The following is a 20,175-nucleotide window of genomic DNA, read 5'->3' as shown; positions in this document are numbered from 1 at the left end:
TGAGGCAGAATCCTGTGTCCACATAAGCCAGATGCTTTCAAGCCCTTGTTCATTTATATTGAGTAAACAATTATCAACAACAATAAACACAGTGATAGCATGTCCCAGAGAGGAAGAAATTAGAGTAGGAAATACAAACAGAAAAACATACTGACAGAAGCAAACAGGCCAGCACACTCATAGTTAATGGACAGAATTGAGGAAAATTATCTAACTATTTTTGCATTAAGAGAAATTTTCAAAATAGTTTCAAAAGTGAGGAAAGGAGGTTTGGAAACAAAAAGCTATGACGCTAGCCTATTTGGAAAAACATTTATCTAGAGCACCACAGATAATGATCTGTCACTTCTGAATGGCAAACAAGATCTGAGGTAGGGCAAGGAATGGGTTCATTATGGAAGCAAGGAAGGAGTAGATCTGAGTGTTTAGCAGAAAGTTGTCAAATCAGATCTGCAAGGCTGCCTAAATCCCATCAGTCAAATCAGACAGATGGGATGAAACAGGAGCATTAGTATCTCAGATCTCTGCTGAGCATGTCCATTTTCCATTTGGGATTCATAACTGAGTTCATACTCTGATTTGTATTTCAGAACTTAAGAGAACTTGTAGAATCTTGAGGCAATTGTCTCAAAGATGGACAACAATAATACATCCTCACTATCTATCTGCCACTGGAAGACTCTTTATTTCCAAACATACTCAAGCTTATGAGGAAAGCTTGGAATCCCAATCCACTCTGTAAAGGAGGAGTTGGTAGGGAAGATGCTTGAGGAGACTTGCATTATTGCACTACTGCTGCCACTCATTCAAGATGCCATTAAGCTACACTGGACCTCAGAAAAGGTCTGTGCCTTCTATTAGTCATTGCCTGAGAGGGTACATCAACCATCTTGCTACTGTCTCCTCTATGACTTGTTTGGGCTTACATAGGTCCAAATGACCACAGCATTTCTCCAGCCTTACTGACAGACAAAGTATTTGGGGAACTGCAGAGGTCTGGTACAAAATGTATTTTTCTCTGACAGTGGGGTTAAAGGGTCTTGCTTTTCATCTCACCTGTTACAGTTTGTGCTTCTTGCAGTCAGAAATACTCTTAATCAGCTTTATAAGCATCCTGTACCTGGGGAGGAAATTCATGACTTTCTGTCGATGGATTCTTCAGTGAAAGTGGTACCATGTGTGCCACTGTATGTCTGACATGTTGATGCTCAGACGAGGGCAGCAGGTTCCAAAATCAGCTCTATAGTGGTTCATGTTGTCCTTTTTAAAGAAGGAACTCAGGAATAGAATCCTGCATGCCCATTTCTTGGGGAAGTGCTATTTGGCCAACCTGCCTAGGGCCTGGTTAATGAACATCTAAGGAGGGACCAGCACATGACCTCTGTGGTGGGTGTTTATGATCACCCTACTTGTAGTTCCACCCATTTCTCTTTCAGATCTGGACATCCATAAGAGAGGAGGAGATTCTTTGGTTGCTTAAAGAAAGACCTTAAAGCATGATATTGTCTTCTTCACTCCAGTATCAATGAAATCATGCAAGAAAAAGATGATCCCTGACAGCTTCTCCACCACAGTTTGGGCTCTCATCTAGAAATGACCACATTGTAGTGGTTCTCCAAGCTCACCCTAGCTTGCACAACCATCAAATAGGACCAGTGGATTCCAGTTGTGTTAACATTTGTTCACATTCTGGATGTCATTAGCAATTGCCCAGGAAAAAAGTTATATCAGTGGATCAGTTCGCCTTTGCAGAAATGTTGGTAGAAATCAGACTTTATTGCTCAAAGCAGCTGTAGGAGCTATGCTAACTTTGGAAGAAGGTCAGATATTTTATCTTTGCTCTTCCTGACCTGAAAAGAACAGATGACTTCCACCCCATTCTGGACCTTAGCAGCCTGAAACAGTACGTCCAACATGTTAAGCTGCAGATTATCATCTTAAAAGGGACTGTGCATTTGCTCCCATAGTTTACTTTAATGGTGTCACTTGCCATGTGGGATGCATATTGAGACATCAGCATTTAGGGCCTATTCTGCTGTGAATGAGCATTAGTTCCAGTACAAGCTGTTGCCATACACACTACTCTCAGCACCCAGACATTTCACCAAAGTGATCACTGCAGCTAAAGTCTTACAAAAGAATGATTACTTGTGTTCCTATATATGGATGAACAGCTTCTGGTAGCATCATCCAAGAAATTCCTGGAGAAGGTTCTGTTGGGGGTAATCCCTTGGATACAGTCCGTCATGGTGACCATAAATTGGAAGTCCTCTCTAATCCCAACTCAGAGAAGCCATTTACTTAAGTGGAGGTAGACACACTCTAATGTTAGTCATTCCTGCCATTGTAGCGTAATGTCTAGGAGGTTATGGCATCAGCCAATTGGGTGAGGATATGATGTAGGGTCCAGGTTCAGAGCCTGCTGTACCTTCGAGGCTTGAAGGCTGCCATGATGTTCATGACATACTTTCTATGCCTAAGGATGCAGGTGCTTAAAACAATTGTGAGGAGTCAGTGGCTTCAAAGTTCCCATCTGTTCAAAGACCTTTTGTTGTCAAACCTTATCGCAGAACCTCACAGTGGTAAACCACTTCAATCACCCTTTTAGTGGGCCCTTACTTCTTGAAGTTGAATCCATTATAGCAATGTCCTTTTAGGGCTCGGCCTCTCTATCTCATTTGGCATGAAATTTCTGAAGGGCTTAATGCCCAAACCTGTCAAATTAACTAACAGTTTGGGCATGTGGAAGGTCCCTGAAGCTCTGGAAGATGGCCAGCTGTTACATCCTATCCAGGATATAACCCATATATTTTAACCTACTGTAGCACTGATCAATATAATGAACATGAGAGCATGCTGACCTTCCACTTTTCTCAAGTGATTCAGGGAATTTAGTTAAGAAACACAATAAAAAGAAGTTATGTACTTTCCATAACATTCCATGTGTGTTGTTCATCTCCTTCTTTATTCTCACTTGTGGGTCGGGTCCGATCCTTCGGCTCCATCTCTGCTTCTTTCAAAAGCACAAGGCCTTCAGCAAAGCACATGGGCACTGTACTATACCCATAATGCAGTTCCACAAATCCCTCAGATTTTGTTTGCCCATGATAAAAAATTGTTAGTGGAATTAAACGTAAAACTATTTATAGTGTGAAAGGAACAAATGGATTCTGAGGATATAGAGTCCATAAATATCCAATTACTACCACACAGTCTCCCAGGAGCATAGGTAGGTGGGTTGTGAGAAAAAAGGTGGAGATAGACAATACACATAGAATGTTATGGTAAGTACATAACTTCTTTATCTGATGTCAATCTCGCCTTAATTCTCACTTGTGGGATCACGCTCCAAGCTACCTGATTCTTGGGTGGCTCATGGGAGAATATTCCTCAGGACTGTAGAACCAAGGGATGCTCTACTCCTGGAGGCCAAACCTACCTTGTAATGAGTAATAAACATATGAGGGCTTGGCCATGTAGCTGCAGCACATGCATTGTCCAGGGACAGCTGAACTTGGAAAGCTGCAGAAGTAGCCATCACCCTGGTGGAATGAGCTTTAACAGGTACAGGAAGAGTTTTGTCTTTAGAACTATAAATAAAGGAAATGCATTGAGAAAGCCATTTGGATAAGGTAACTTTAGATACAGGTAAGCCTTTTCTAGTATTAGAATAAGGCACAAATAGTTGACCTGATTGTCTGAATTCTGCAGTTCTATGTACTGTAGGTAAAAACACAACTGTCTATGAATATCCAAAAGGTGCAAAGAGTATTCCCCCTTATTCTGATAGTTTGGAAAGAATACTGGTAACTCAATGCACTGATTAAGGTTACTTTCAGATACAACTTTGGGCAGAAAAGAAGGGTTGGTGCATAAAGAAACCGTATTTATGAAAAATCAGATATGGTGGTTTGACAGCTAAAGCTTGTAATTCTGAAACTCTCCTCACTGAGGTAATAGCTACTAAGAGTAACGCCTTCCAAAAAAGATACTTTAAGTCACAGGTAGCAGGAGGTTCAAATGGAGGATATATAATATGTGACAACATGAAATTTAGATCAGAATGAGAAGATGGGTCTTTGTACAGAGGTCTCAGAACTGTAGTTCCTTTCAAGAAGGCTTTGCAAAGCTTGTTTGACATGATTCTGTAGCCATTTCCTCCTATATTAAAGTTTGAAATTGCTGCCAAATGAACTCTAGTAGCAGCAGCACCTTTATTAAAAAGCTTAGCCAAAAAGATTAATATCAAATGAATGGGAGTAGTAAAGGGATCAATCCGATTAGAATTATCCCATTAAAACAAACTTCCGTTTTCCTTTGTACAGTTTTCTTGTAGATGACTTATGTGAAGAAATTAAAATGTGTCTTACACGAGAGGAAAGAAAAGGAAACCTGGCTATCAGGGGAATTGGAGCAGCCAATTCCAAGCCAAGCCAAGCTGTCAATTTGAGATTGTTTAGATTGGGATGAACCATTCCTGATGTGTGTGTCAGAAGATCTGGAATGGAGTCCAGAATCCATAGTTCATCCTGAATATGAGCCCAAAGAAAGGGGAACCAAATTTGTCGAGGCCAATAGGGAGCAATTAGGATTATTGTCGTCTTCAACAAGATGGCTTTCTGAAGTAATTTGAGAATCAGAGGATTTGGAGGAAAGGCATATAGAAGTCCATGGGCCCAATCATGAACAAGTGCATCCCCTGGGGACTCCTCCGGAGGGGAGATCAGGGTAAAGTAATTGCTGCATTTGGAATTGGTGAGTGAAGCAAAAAGGTCACAGCAAGGCTGACCCCATTTTTGTAAAATGTCTTCCACAACTTTTTGATTGATGTCATAGTATGCCTCTGCTCAATTTGTCTGCTATTACGTTGGACATCCCTGGGATGTGCATTGCGATCAGAAAGTGGTTGGAAGATGTAGCCCATTGCCAGACCCTTAGCGCTTCCCAACAAAGGTGGCAAGATCTGGTCCCCCCTTGCCCACTTGCTTGTTTATGTACCAGACCACAGACATGTTGTCCGATTGGATTACAATCATTCCCAGAGGGAGGGAGTCTTGAAATGCTTGCAACGCTAAAAGCACAGCCCACATCTCCAGGACGTTTATGTGCAAATAGGCCTTGTGTTGATGCTAGATGCCTTGTACTGTCTTCCCTAGATAATGCACCCCCCACCCCATCTGGGAAGTGTCTGTAGTCACCATGGCTTGGGGTTGAGGAGGAATAAAGTGACGGCCTTGAGACACTCGAGGAGAGTGCATCCACCACTGAAGATTGTTTTTGCATAAATTGGTTATCATGATTTTGTGTGCCATTGGTAGTTCTAGAATTGACCAGTGCTTTGAAAGTAACCACTGAAGTATTCTCATGTGGAGATGAACTAAGGGGATAAGGACAACTGTGGCAGTCATTTTGCCCAGAACTTGAAGAACGAGTTTGACAGAAGCGCGTTTCTTTCTAATCAACATTCTTATATAGCATCGAAGATCATCCACTCTGTCTTGTGGAAGTTTTGCTATCATTCTTTTTGTGTCTGTTTTTACTCCTACAAAGAGCAAGTTCTGACATGGCTCTAGAGTAGATTTTTCATAATTTATAGTAATTCCTAGAGAGGAACAGAGTTGAAGCCTGTATTCCCTGGCTTGCAGCAGAAGATGCTTGGTTGGGGCAGTTATGAGCCAGTCATCCAGATATGGAAACACCCGGAATCCTTGACGTCTCAGGTGAGCCGCAACTACTGCCATGCATTTGGTGAACACTCTGGGGGGCTGCAGTGAGACCAAAGGTCACAGCTCAAAATTGGAAGTGACTGGCTCCTAGCTGGAAGCCGAAGTGCCTCCTGGACTGACTGCCTTTCCATCCTTATACTGTAGTATGCATCCTAAAGGTCTATAGAGCACATCCAATCATCTTTTTCCAAAATAGTAAGTATTGCCTGCAGTGTCACCAACCAGAACTTGCTCTTTTTGACTGATTTGTTTAGATTGCTGCAGTCCAGGATGGGTCTCCAGTTCCCCATTTTCTTTGGAACTAAAAAGAATCTTGAGTAAGTTCTCAATATTCTCTGGTCTGTGAGGACTTCTTGGATGACTCATTTTCATTAGCAACTTTTGAATTTCTCAGGTTGCTTGTTTGTTTTGACTGGGTGGAACATCTGGAACTGTTTTGTTTTTGGGAGTGTGGAAGGAAAAGGGAAAGACATAACCCCTGGATATTATGTTCTGCACCCACCTGTCATTTGTTATTCTTAGCCAGGAATGAAGGTGCAGAGACAACTGACCCCCAACTGCCTCTAGAGGAGGACAATCAGGCATCCACTCAGGAGCACTGAAAGGACTTACCAAAGAAAGATTATCTGGAGACCTGATTCTGCAGGGCGCCTCTGCTGTGAGGCCAGTGTCTTCTATTATTGTTCCCCCTTTGCCTCTAAGGGACCTTTAGCCTGTGTGTCTTGTAAAGACCTTTGTGATTTTTTGAACCACATCTTTCCACTACCTTTTTGACCTTTGGGAAAGGGTCTAGTGGGTGTGAAAAAATATACTCTAATGGCAGATTAGGTCTTGCTTTCCTGTTCACACCTGGTGAGCGTCTCTTTAATCTTGGGCTCAAAAAGAGAGGAGCCATCAAAATGGGCATTAATGAAGGAAGACATGAAGTGCTCTGTGAAACTGCAAAGGTGCATCCAGGCTTGCCTCCTAAGAGAGATGCCTGAATCAGCTGCCCTACTTGTTTCATCTGTTACATATGAGATGAGTCTCTTGGAAGAGTTTACGACCGATTTTAGGGTGGTGAGCTGAGTGTTTGCCTTGTCTGCCACCACATCAGCTACGGTTCCCTGGAGGGAGTCTGACAGTTCTTTTATCAGGTTCTGCTGTAACCTAAGTAGTAGTTCAGCAACCGTAAGGTGAAGGTTACTGACAAAAAGATGTGCTTCTCATACCTATCCATGGTCCTAGAATCTTTATTTTGGGGATGGATAGTGGAACTGGTCTCAGATAATTCCTTTTAGTGTCCGCTGCCACGACCATGGCATCAACTGCTTCACCTTTAGTAAGGAAAGGCTTGTCCGAAGGGGCACTGATATATTTATTTGGCCTCCTAGGAGTTGTCTCTATGGAGTCAAGGGTCTCCAAAGCCTTCTGAGAGATTAAATCAATAAGCTCATCAGAAGGAGGGTCACCCAAGAGGTGGAAGTGCGAGTCCCAAAAGCCATAAGGTATACCAACTACTCAACTGAAGGGGATGTGGACTGCCAATCACCTCTCTGTTTTAACATTCCCAGGATGTCTCAGAAGGAGACATTTTCAGGAGATGACTGTGGGGACCCTTCTGTCTCATTGAGGTGAGTATCAGATGTGACTGACTCCTCTGGGGAATCCAGATGATTCCTCTTGCAAGTCCTCTTCCGAGGGACTTCCTCAGTGGGGTAATCTGGGAAGTTTCAGAAGAGGGGGAGTCCCTTGCTGGACGTCCTGAAGTCTGGGGTATCTGCAGTCCTGTGGAAGAGGTACGTGAGTAGGCAAAGTCGCCAACCCAGAAGTGGAAGGAAGATCCTGGAGAGACTGTGTCTGAGACTGGAATGTAGTCATTACCCTCCTCATAACCTCAAAAGCACTCCTCCGCTGATCCAAAGAAAACCCTGGATCCGATAAAAGAGTAGTTAAAGTCAAGGCCATCTCTGGCACAGAGGACAGATGCTTCAGGGCAGAGGCAGTATCCAAACTCACCTGTGCCAAAGCTCCAAGAGGCAGGGTCAGATTCGGTGATATCCAAACCCGCTCACCGGGTTCAACTGGGGAGTGTCAGCTACTAGACATCTCCTGCTCTGACTGAGGAGAAGCCCTCATGGCAGACATCAGATATGAGGAACCCATGGGTCTAGAATTTGAGGTGGACACCAGCTGGATATGTGAATCTTCCAGAAAAAATCCAAAGGATGGATCAGAGGAGGAGTAGGTGCTGATGGGTAGGACTCTGTCGGATCTGATGCCTTTGGGCTTGGATCCAGTAATAACTTGCCCAAAGCTAGTGCCTTCAGAGGCCTCTGCACTTACAAACTCCTGGTAGACCAGGTAGATAAGGTAGGGGATCTAGACTTTGTCAAAAAAGGTGACTGGAGCTGAGAAGGTATAGGCTCCAATGATAGAGAATGGCTCGATAATAAAACTCAGTAGGAATCAAAGAGGTCGGAGCGGAAGGTTGAAGTTGCTCAAAGACTCCTCAGATCCAATTGCTACAGGCTGCTCCAAAGAATATGTAGGAGCAGACAGTTTAGGTATTTTTTGTGCTTTGTCAGACTTATCAGATTTAGAAGATTTAGAGGACTCTAAAGAAATGGCCTCAGAAAAAGGAGTTTTAAGCAATCCTTTCAATATGAGTTTACTTTTGCATTCCCTAACACCCCTCTGGTTAACTCCATAACAATTACAGCATGACTCTTGGAGATGTAAAGACCCCAAGCAATACACATATATAGTGTGTGTATCGCTCAGAGGCATCTTTTCCACACTGCTCACATTTCTTAAACCCCAAGGGTTTTCCTTCCTGTTTTGTAGACATTTTCCAAAAATTAAGTCAGCTACATAAAGTGAATTAAAGAAACAAAGCAAACACACAAAGGAACACCCTCTAACTAAAAAGATACGTTGAAAGAATGAAGGAAATTATTACTTTTTTTTTTTTTTTTTTAATTAGAAGATAAAGAATGTCCTCTAATTTAAATAGAAGTTGAAGAAAGGGAGAGAAAGAAAGAACAACACTCATCCTGGCACATAAACGTCCTCTAACTTAAACGGACTTGGGGAGGGGGAAGGTAATAAAAGGGAACAACACTCACAGCCAGAAAGAACATCCTCTAACTAAAATGGACATAAAAGGGTAAGGAAACTATCAAATAAGTATTAGAGAAAAAACATAGGTAAGAATAACTAGAAATATATAAATAAAGCTTCACTTAGCCCAGAGCTTGCTGAAAGAACCATGTCTTTTCCTGAGCGGCAAATTAGATCTGGGTGATTTGGAGAAGTGCATAAGGGGTAAGGTAAAGTGCCCACAAGCTTTGCTGAAGGCCTCGAGCTTTTGAAAAAGGCCAAGATGGATCCAATGGATTGGATCCGACCCACAAGTGAAAATAAAGGCAAGATTAACAATATCACATCTATAGTTAGCTATAATATGCTAGTTTATGGAACGATGTAACTAAGTGGGTGATCTATAGAGAGCTATACTGACTATTACAGAATAACTACATGCAGCTAAATCAAATTGTTTAAGGAAGAAAGTGGACACAATGCTATTACAAAAAATAAAAAGTAAAGAAGGTTAGATTTATGGAGCCATCACAGCTTGTGCCACTCTCGCCAAACAATGGGTGCTTATTGACCAAGCTGAAAATTGTGAACTTATGAGCACCTCAGAGCAGCCACATGCTTCTTAGAGCATTTACTTATTTGTACCTGTTTTTCGGGGGAAAGGAGTGATCTCCATGGACCTTTTTCATACTCAGCCCAGGAGAGGTGTCTAGTTAAGTAACTTTGCTCAGAGTTAGACAGTTAGGCAATGGAGGCTGAGGGAATGAAACCTTGTACTATTGGACCACAGGAAAGGGCTCATTAACAAATCCTCTAAGACAACTGCCAGACAAAGTACTAGAGCACTAGACAGCAATATATATAAAATTTTTGTTGTGACCATTTAGACTTTGTTGCACATCATCAAAAAGCATTAGTGTGACATATATATATATATATATATATATATATATATATATATATAAAATTATAATTAGACCATGAAAAGTTGATAAGGCCACAGTAATGCAGTGGATAGCATTATCGCTTCTCTGCAAGAGGTTTTCCAGTTCGAGTCTTGGCTGGAGAGCCTTCTGTGCAGAGTCTACATGTCCTCCCTGCGGTCCAGTGATTTTAAAGACATGCAGGCAGGTGTGTGTGTGTGTGTGTGTGTGTGTGTGTGTGTGTGTGTGTGTGTGTGTGTGGCTTCTGTGAAGGTTGGGCACCGGGCTGGCAACTCGACACCATGAAAACTTCACTGACAATCAATTTGCAGACCAGAGATCTGCTGTGGAGACCCCTAACTGGGATAAGCTGAAAGACACTGCTTGCTGGCTATACTATGACATGTTGAAAACTCACAAATGATAGAACAAATAACAGAGCATCACAAAACACTAAATAACTAATAAGAGTTAAACATAAAACACTGAATACTTTGCTCTCACAAAACAATACCCTATATCAGCTACAAAAGTGAGATCAAGTGTCATGTTGGTAGTGATACTGTTGGGGAAAGGGGTCCGAATGGAGATCATTAAATTAGCAAGAAAAGGAGAGTAGTATTGCTGGAAGTTAATTCATCCTCAAGTCTGTACCCTCCTGTGGTAGACCCTTTTTTACAAAATATCACGAAGACAACACCGATACACAGACTGTATTTTGCATGGCATATATCATGGACAGAGGTATATTAAAAAAAGAAAGCTGGGTGCACAAGTTCCAGGATAAAAAAGTGCCCAATCCTTGAATGCACACTGGTGCCAAGACTGGAAAAATAACAGTGTAGAACCTTCAGAACATGGAAACATTCCTACAATGGGGTTAGGTCAGGCTAAGGGGGTACGATGATAGGATGACCCCCGACTCCCTTCCCTCTGTTGTTAAAGGAATGAACAATAAGCCAAAAAAGAGCCAGAAAGATGATAGAGTGGACTAAGGAAGAAATTATTTATTGCTGTTATTATGCAAGAATCCCAGAATTTCCAGATAGAAGATATTCAAAAAGATTAAGAGATAAATTAGAGGAAAGAAAAATACTTACATAAGAAAAACTGTCAAAAACTTAAATGCAAACTTCTGTTCATTAATGCAACAGATCCATGAAAAGGATTACATAGACAAAGAGACTTTGGGCTGTTTGGAAAAAGAACTGGCAGAGGAAGTCCAAAAATATGAAGGAAAAAACCTAGAGATCTTTGAAAGGTATAAAAAAGAAATACAGATATGGGAAAGAAAGAGGTCTGATATGGTGCCATATTTATGCAAAAGAGAAAGCCAAACTAATAAATACAAGAAAGCAACTCCAAAGATATTTGAAAAGAAATGTCGGCAAAGGCATTCAGATATGGAACATTCCACAATACAAAAAACAAGATCACAAAGAGGGAACATAGAACAGAAGATTAATAAAGAAGAATGCTAGAATGCTAGAAGTTTAAACCTCAAAATACATTCACTCGAGGCACTCCTTAAAATGGAGAATATCGACATCTGTGCAGTGACAGAGACTAGGTTCAAGGCTCCAGAGAGCACTCCTGCATTACCAGGTTATAATTCATACCACACCTTTCGGCCACCTAACCTAGACCGAAACACTAAAGGTGGAGGCGTGTCCATATTCATTAAGGATATCCACACCTCCAGGCTAGTTGCTCAGCATAATGCATCCGAGATTATCCAAGTGCAACTAACTCTGGGCAAGACCGCAATCCAAATTGTAACTTGCTACAGATCCCCCACCATGCCCCAGAATTCTGACTCCTCATTTCTTGATACACTGGAAAATATTAAGGTAGAAGCCAACATCCTAATAATGGGTGATTTCAACTACCCCAACAATAACTGGGAAAACTACTCATGCACCAATTCTTTTGCTCAACGTTTTCTGGAATTCATAAATTCCAGCGCCTTGGATCAACTTATCCACACCCCCACCAGGGGCAGCAATATCCTAGACCTGGTCATTACCAACATGGGCAATCAGTGTTCCACGCCAGAGGTCAATTCCTTGTAGGTAAGATCCGACCACAAGCTAATCAGCCTAGACATGCACATCCCTCCCCCAACCCCCATTAGGGAAACCACCGTAAAAAATTTCTCCAAAGCCAACTTCACGCTTCTTAAAACAGAAGTGGCAAACCTCACAACACCCATGCAGATGGACAATAGAGGTACGACTGCTGAATCCTTCACAAATGCACTTTATAAGCACTTACACGAGTGCATGGATCGTGCTATCCCTAACAGAACCAAGATGCTATCCTCCAAAAAAAGGAAGCCAATCTGGTGGTCCCCTACCATAAACAAACTCTACAACAGAAGAAAGTAACTGTTGCAAAAAAAGAGTAAAATCCCATGACTTGAAGAACTCCCTGGTCAGCCTCAGTAAGAAGCTGAGATCCCTCATAAAATCCTCCAAAGCTATTTATGAAAACAAAATCGACACTGATTCTGAAGACAATCACAAAGCATTCTATGTCAAGGATCTCAATGGCAACACTCTGAGTTATAGCACAATGGCACTAAATATACAGAACCAACTGATATTGCCAACATTCTGGCAGATGGGTTCAGTGCTAACTTTACCCCCCCCCACACTCCCTAAAGGGCCCATCTCTGTGCCAGAAGAATGCAAAGTTCCTGTAATCACGGCTGCACATGTAAAAACCACACTCTACAAAGCCAAGAACACAGCATCCATGGGACCTGGCAACATCCCAGGCTGCGTTCTACATGAACTCAGAATGAACTGGCACCCCAACTAAGCACCATATGAAATCATATCCTCACCTCAGGCTTTGTGCCCACTGAATGGCGCACAGTGACGGTTATCTCACTCCACAATGGGGGAGCCACCACAGACCCTGGGAACTACCGCCCCATTTGCCTAACGAGCCTGGTCTGCAAGGCCATGGAATGTATCATCATGGAACTTATAAACAAAGACATTGGTAATCTCCAAACTCTGGATCCCACCCAGTTCACGTTTGTAAAAGGCAGATCATGTCTCCCAAACCTGATAGACTTCTTTGAAGCAGTCACCAAAACTATAGATGAGGGTAAGGTGGTTCAGACAGCCTATCTAGATCTCGCCAAGGATATGACACCATCCCCCACTCTGGAATTATAGATAAACTCACTAAACTAGGTAAAACTAGATATAAATCCCTATGTCACAAGATGGGTTGCCAACTGGCTCACTGACAGAACCCACACTGTGAAAGCAGCAGACTCCAAATCTGACTTCAGACCAGTGACAAGTGGAGTACCACAGGGTTCAGTCCTGGGTCCTCTCCTGTTTGGTATCTACTTTTCTGAAGTACAGGCTAACAGAGAAGGTCTTTGGCTAACAAAGTTTGCAGATGACTGCAAACTAGGAGCCATAATTGAAACTCCTAACGATGTGGACATCCTACAAAAGGGCCTCACTGAGACAGATGCCTGGTGTGAAAGCCATGGCCTCAAGCTCAATGCCAAAAAGTGCATTGTCATTCCCTTTGGTAAAAACTATGTACCCATGAGCTACCACATAGGTGGTAGTCTACTTAACACCGAAAGTGTGACAAGAGACAGTAGGAACACGGGTGGACAGTAGTCTCTCCTTTGATGATCACATCGCCACAGTAGTCAGGAAATCCTTCTACGTGGCACACCTCATCACAAAAGGTTTCTCATTCAGGAAAAAAGAGGTCATTGTTTCCCTCTACTCATCACTCATTAGACCCATTATAGAGTACAACACGCCCCTTTTGGTATGAACCTCACAAGACATCTACAACAACTGGAAAGGCCGCAGAAATACCTCACAAAGATGTTTATTGGCCTCAAGCAGATGCCTTACACAGACCGTCTCAAAAAACTCCACCTTTACTCCGTCCTCTGCCTAACATACAAAGCTATGTCAAACCCAGAGCTGTTGGACATGCTCCACTTAAAGAAATCCCAATCCCTCTGAGCTACACGATCTAGGGACCTAAACCTTGTCAACACAATAAACAGAACAAGCTGGAGGGATAGATTCCTGTCCCAGAGACTTCCCATACTCTGGAACAAACTACCTGTCTATATCATATAAAGCTCCTCATCAGCACTCTTAAAGAAAAATCTTGATGATTGGATGGGAAATAGGAAATTCACCCTGGGGATCACCTCTGTGGCTCTGCTCGACAGGGGTACAGGAAAATATTTTTCTTGGGTGGCAAAAGCTAGGGTACCTTTTTGGCTAGGCTTGTATAGGGCCTAGGGCTGATAGCCTAGTACCTACATATGAACCTATGAACCTAAGAAGGTGAACAAATAGAAGCTGAAGTTATGGAACACCTGTGAAGTGAATAATTTAGTGTAGGAAGTCTAAAACATGTTATGTCACAGCATGATGGAACAATGAGTGCTAAAATTAAGGAGAAACACGTGGAGCAGGAGACATCTGACGAAGAAATATAGACATGGCAAAGAAAAAGAGATTTAATATGGTGCAATATTTATGCAAAAGAGAAAGCAAAACTAATCGATACAAAAAAGCAGCACCAAAGAAATTTAAAGAGATATACAGGTGAAGGATCCATATATGACAAACTTCACAATAAAACAAGAAAAAAAAGGGGGCAGTAGAAAAGAGGATTAATAATGTAGATTTCAAAGAAATAGAAACTGAAGTTATGGATTCCCTGAAATGTGAAAGATTTAGTATAGAAAATCCAACTCAGGTGATATCACAGCATGATGGAAAATGAGTCCCCAAATTAAGGAGAAAGAGGTGGAATGGAAAACATCTGATCACCTGCCACAAGAGGATGCTCTGAAACTTTCAGTAGGAGAACAGTACAAAAGTTCAGCTGGAGTTGCAGTGCAAGGAAAGGAGCAGGAAACAGTAGCAACCCTGACACAGTCAATATTGTGGAGTGATAGGCCAAAGAGTTCCCATATGAAAGAGCAACAGATGATGCAGGATGCAGCTGAAGAGAATATGTCACAGGAAAATATTCTGTAACTTTTTGTAGAATGCCTGCAGAAAACACAGAGTCAAGATGTGCCCTCAGTTTAAAAGAAAATAATCTAAGGGAAGGGTTGCTTGATTTAATACAGATGAATAGACATATTAAGATCGATGAAAGAAACAGATTACAGAAAGTAAATAACATACAAAATGTTAGAAGTCTGATAAAACAGATGCAAATAGTAATTAAGACTATTAAGAGAAATTCATGTGATATATCAGAAGTAACTAGAATATATTACTGTGCAACTAAATTAATAACAGATGAAGTCTTACCACAAAAACACAGGGGGTAGTAAGGGAAAGGAAGTGGACCAATCAGATGCCATAACAGAAGTACTGAATAGAGAAAACTATAAAGCAATTAAAACAAGAAGTGTCACTGTTAGAAGTGTACAGAAGAGGAAACAGATCAACAAAAATGATAAAAGGAATACGCAGTATCAGTACAGACCAGGACCTATCATACACTATAGCAAATTATAAACAGGTAGAAAAACTTAGAAGATATGCAGATAAATATAAAGAAAATGTACAAAATAAGCATTTTATTGCTAACCCAAAAAAGTTTTATAGAGAATTAGGAAACACAGCAAAAGGAATAGAAATGCCATTAAAAAAAAAAAAAAGAAGTCAGTACCCTCCTGTGGTAGACCCTTTTTTACAAAATATCACGAAGACAACACCGATACACAGACTGTATTTTGCATGGCATATATCACAGACAGAGGTATATTAAAAAAAGAAAGCTGGGTGCACAAGTTCCAGGATAAAAAATTGCTCAATCCTTGAATGCACACTGGTGCCAGGACTGGAAAAAATAACAGTGTAGAACCTTCAGGACATGGAAACATTCCTACAATGGGGTTAGGTCAGGCTAAGGGGTAGAATGATAGGATGACCCCCAGACCCCCTTCCCTCTGTTGTTAAAGGAATGAACAATAAGCCAGAAAAGAGCCAGAAAGATGATAGAGTGGACTAAGAAAGAAATTATTTATTGCTGTTATTATGCAAGAATCCCAGAATTTCCAGATAGAAGATATTCAAAAAGATTATGAGATAAATTAGAGGAAAGAAAAATACTTACATAAGAAAAACTGTCAAAAACTTAAATGCAAACTTCTGTTCATTAATGCAACAGATCCATGAAAAGGATTACATAGACAAAGAGACTTTGGGCTGCTTGGAAAATTAACTGGCAGAGGAAGTCCAAAAATATGAAGAAAAAAACCTAGAGATCTTTGAAAGGTATAGAAAACAAATACAGATATGGGAAAGAAAGAGGTCTGATATGGTACCATATTTATAGGTTCATAGGTTCATACTAGGCTATCTGCCCTAGGGCATTTATAAGCTTAGCCAGAGTGTGTTTGGCTTTCGCCATCCCTTGGAATGAGTATACTGTGCCCATTTTAAGGTTTAGTTTACTGTACCTCTGTCTAGCAGTGACACAGAAGTGACCCCCGGGGTAAACCTATGATCTCCCATCCACTCGTCAAGATTTCTCTTGAAGAGAGTCAGTGAGGGGCTCTGCCTAACATGGACTGGGATTTTATTCCAGAGTGAAGGGAGCCTCTGGGTTATGAATCTGTCCCTCCAAAATGTCCTATTTATTTCTGTGCTGAGGTTCAAATCTCTCGCTCGCGTAGCTCTTGTGGATTTGGATTTTCTGAGGTGGACCATGTCCATTAATTCCGGGTTGGACATGGCCTTGTACGTCAGGCAGAGATCGCCTCTGAGTAGGCGGTATGCTACTGAGTAGAGCTGGAGTTTCTTTAGCCGGGCAGCATATGGCATATGTTTGAGTCCCTTGATCCTCTTTGTGAGGTACTTTTGGGGTCTTTCCAATTGCTGCAGGTGTCGGGTAAGGTACATCCCAAATGGGGCATTGTACTCAATTATGGGCCTGATGAGGGAAGAGTAAAGGGGCACAATGACCTCTCCCGATCTAGATGTGAATCCCTTCATGATAAGGTGGGCAATATAGAAGGTCCTTCTAACCACTTTGGCAATGTGAGTGTCAAATGAGAGGTTACTGTCAACTTGGGTCCCTAGGTCCCTAATTACGTATTCCGTACTTAATGGATTACCACCTATGTGGTAATTTGTGGGCACTTTGTTTTTCCCAAAGGGTATGACTATACACATTTTGGCATTTAGTTTAAGGCCATGGCTCTGGCACCAGTTTTCCATTTCTATGAGACCCTTTTGAAGGATGCTTGTGTCCACTGGAGAATCAATTATGGCGCCCAGTTTGCAGTCATCTGCGAACTTGGTCAGCCACAATCCTCCCATGTTAGCCTGTACCTCAGAAAAATAAACACTGAACAAGAGAGGTCCCAGGACCGAGCGCTGTGGGATGCCACTTGTGACTGGTTTAGAGTATGACATGGCTCCAGCAGTTCTGACCTTGTGGGTTCTGTCCTTGAGCCAGTTTGCAACCCATCTTATGACATAGGGGTTTATATTTAAGCTGGAGAGCTTGTCTATGATGCCCGAGTGGGGTATTGGTGTCGAAGGCTTTTGCAAGGTCAAGGTAGGCTGTGTGAACTACCTTACCCTCATCAATGGCCTTGGTGACTGTTTTCAAAGAAGTCAACCAGGTTCAAGAGGCAGGATCTGCCCTTAACAAAGCCGAATTGGGTAGGGTCCAGTGTCTGTAGGTCCCCAATGTCTTTGTTTATGAGTTCCATAATGATCCTCTCCATAGCTTTGCAGACCAGGCTCATCAAGCTTATGGGGCGGTAGTTTCCAGGGTCCATAGAAGCACCTCCTTTGTGGAGTGGGACCACTGTTGCTGTATGCCATTCTTTGGGTACATATCCTGTAGTAAGGCTGAGATTAAACAGCTGCCTTATGTGTGGGCTTAGCTCTTCTTGGAGTTCATGTAGCACGCAACCCGGGACACCGTCTGGTCCCATTGATGCTGTGTTTTTAGCTTTGGAGAGTGCGGCTCTCACCTGGGCATCTAAGATGTCAGAGAGGCAACACTCTGCTGGGACAGATATTTGTCCCTTTGGGGGAGAGGGGGGAGAGAAATTTGCACTGAACCTGTCTGCTATTTTGTTGGCAATGTCTGTGGGTTCAGTGTATTTTTTGTCATTTTGGACTAACTCTGAGCATATCTGGGAGTTTCCACTCAGGTTTCTAACATAACTAAAGAAAGCCTTGTGATTATCTTTAGTGTCTTGTGCAATTTTTCTCTCATGATTTTATGAGTGTTTGTAGTTTTTTGCTAGTACTGATCAGAGATGCCTTCCTTTTAGGGATTTTGCTCTATCATGTAGTAGCTTCCTTCTTCTGTTGTATAGCTTATTAATGGTTGGGGTCCACCAGACAGGATGCCTGCCTTTGGGGGAATGGGTCTTGGTTTTATTTGGGATTGCATGATCCATGCATTCCTGTAGGTGTCCATAGAATGCGTTTATAAAGGATTCAGCAGAGTGGGCTGTAGTTTCCACTGGCCCGGGGGCCTTGAAGGATTCCGGTCTTAAGAAGTGTGAAGTCAGCTTTTGAGAAGTTCTTCACTGTGGTCTTCTGTGCTGGGGGTGGGGGCGGGATGTGGATTTCCAGGGAGATTAATTTATGGTCCGATCTTACCAAAGAGGGGTATACTTCTGGTATGGAGCATTGTGTCCCCATGTTTGTGATGATCAGGTCTAATATGTTTTCCCCTCTTGTGGGAGAGGTGACTAGTTGTTCCACAGCATTTGAGTTTATGAATTCTAGGAACCTTTGGGCTAGGGTATTGGGGCTTGAGTAATGCTCCCAGTCTATGTTTGGGTAGTTGAAGTCCCCCAATATGATGGTGTTTGTAGAGACCTTCATATTCTCCAGTGTCTTTATGAAGGCCGAGTGGGGTTCCTGAGTTTGAGAGGGTGGTCTGTAGCATGCTACAAACTGGAGGGCGGTTTTGCCCACTGTTAGTTGCACATGGATGGTCTCCGATGCTTCGTGCATTGCCACTAACCTGGAGGTGTGGGTATCCTTGATGAATATGGATACTCTCCCTCCTTTTGTGGTTCAGTCCAAGTTCTGGGGCTGAAAAGCATGATATGAGGTATAACCTGGTAGTGCTGGGGTGCTCTCGGGAGCCTTGAACCAGGTTTCTGTCACTGCACAGACATCAATGTTCTCCATACTGAGGAGGGCTTTGAGAGCATGCATCTTGAGGTTTAGACTTCTGGCGTTGAGCAGCATTACCCTTAGTTTCTTTTTACTTGTGTTTTTTAGGGAGGTGGGTTTGTCTTTTGAGCCTTGCCTAAAAAAGGCACTATGGGGGTGGCAAGAGCCTTTGCCAATATCCGAAAGCCCAGGGGTGACAGGTGCAAGCCGTCCCATGCGAAGCAGCGTGGCTTGTCGAGCATGTCATCCCAAGCAGACAGACATTGGATCCCCTTAGAATGATACCAATACTTAAGCCACTTGTTAAAATTGATCATTTTGTCTTTGTGCTGTGGCATCATTCTTGGTGAGGGTAAGATGCTGCTCAAGGTCAGGGTCATACCGGCCTGGGCTACATAATCAGAGAGCTCCTCTATGTCTCTTTTCATGTAGTCCAGGGAGGTACGTCTCAAGTCATTCACACCAGCATGGACAATGACTCAGTCATATTTGTACCTGCTTTGGAGTGACCTGAGTGCTTGTGTTATGTGGCGGATTCTAGTGCCCGACAGGGAGCTTACTGTGACCTTTTCCTTGTTCAGCCTGGTGAGTGGGACGTCAGTGTGCCTGACTATAGAGTCACCTATTACAAGTGTGTCAGGTATGTTGTTTAGCCTTAAGGGCTGTGACTGTTTGGCACACTGACTTTGTGAATTATGTGTTGCATGTGTTTTGTTTTGAGGTAGTGGTTGCTTGGATGTCTGCTTTGGAGGTCTCTGCTGCTTTGGCAGATTTTTATTAAGAGCCTCCGAGTATGTTTTTGTGTGTTTATGTGTTTGATTTGCAGTTGTGGTAGGTCTATGTGAGACTGGATTTGTGGTGTGTGTGGTTACCTTCTCCTGCTGACTGGTTATGCCAGTACTGAGTCGAGAGAGCTCAGCCTCAAGTTTGGCTATATGGTTGCATCTCTCACATATATTTGTATTTGTTGGGAGGAGGAGAGGGTTGTCTGTGTACATGAGGCAGTTGTAACATTGCTTCAAGATTCCCAGATTCACCAGCTGAATTGGAGAGGAAGCCAGCAACTGTCCTTTCAACATGCCAGAATAGTATAAGGAACTGCTATGAAACTGAATCAGAAAGGACCTATAGGGGATAGGGTACTCAAGGGGATTTAAGGAGGATGTAGTGCTTTTTTATTTAAAAAGTGCTTAACTTATACAAAATGCCTATAGGAGCGAGTGCAGGGTTTTTAGATTGAGAATAGAATGCTTAGCTTGAGAGTTA

The 20,175-nt window shown here is 42.4% G+C and overlaps 1 protein-coding gene across 1 annotated transcript in view; it reads right to left on the bottom strand.

Moving 5' to 3' along the window:
* The window catches only part of DNAH6 (dynein axonemal heavy chain 6), a 5,071,261-nt gene that overhangs the window by 4,788,129 nt on the left and 262,957 nt on the right, over positions 1-20,175 (bottom strand). The window contains exon 10 of the mRNA XM_044059309.1: positions 17,691-17,752. Within this exon, the coding sequence (XP_043915244.1) occupies positions 17,691-17,752 (62 nt within the window). The remainder of the gene's footprint in view (positions 1-17,690; positions 17,753-20,175) is intronic.

The sequence above is a fragment of the Protopterus annectens genome, chromosome 17.part0, assembly GCF_019279795.1.
Source record: "Protopterus annectens isolate FY-2018-M chromosome 17.part0, PAN1.0, whole genome shotgun sequence".
Classification (NCBI taxonomy): domain Eukaryota; kingdom Metazoa; phylum Chordata; order Ceratodontiformes; family Protopteridae; genus Protopterus; species Protopterus annectens.
Note: the sequence above shows the minus strand (reverse complement) of the source record. Positions and strands in the feature narration are given on the sequence as shown.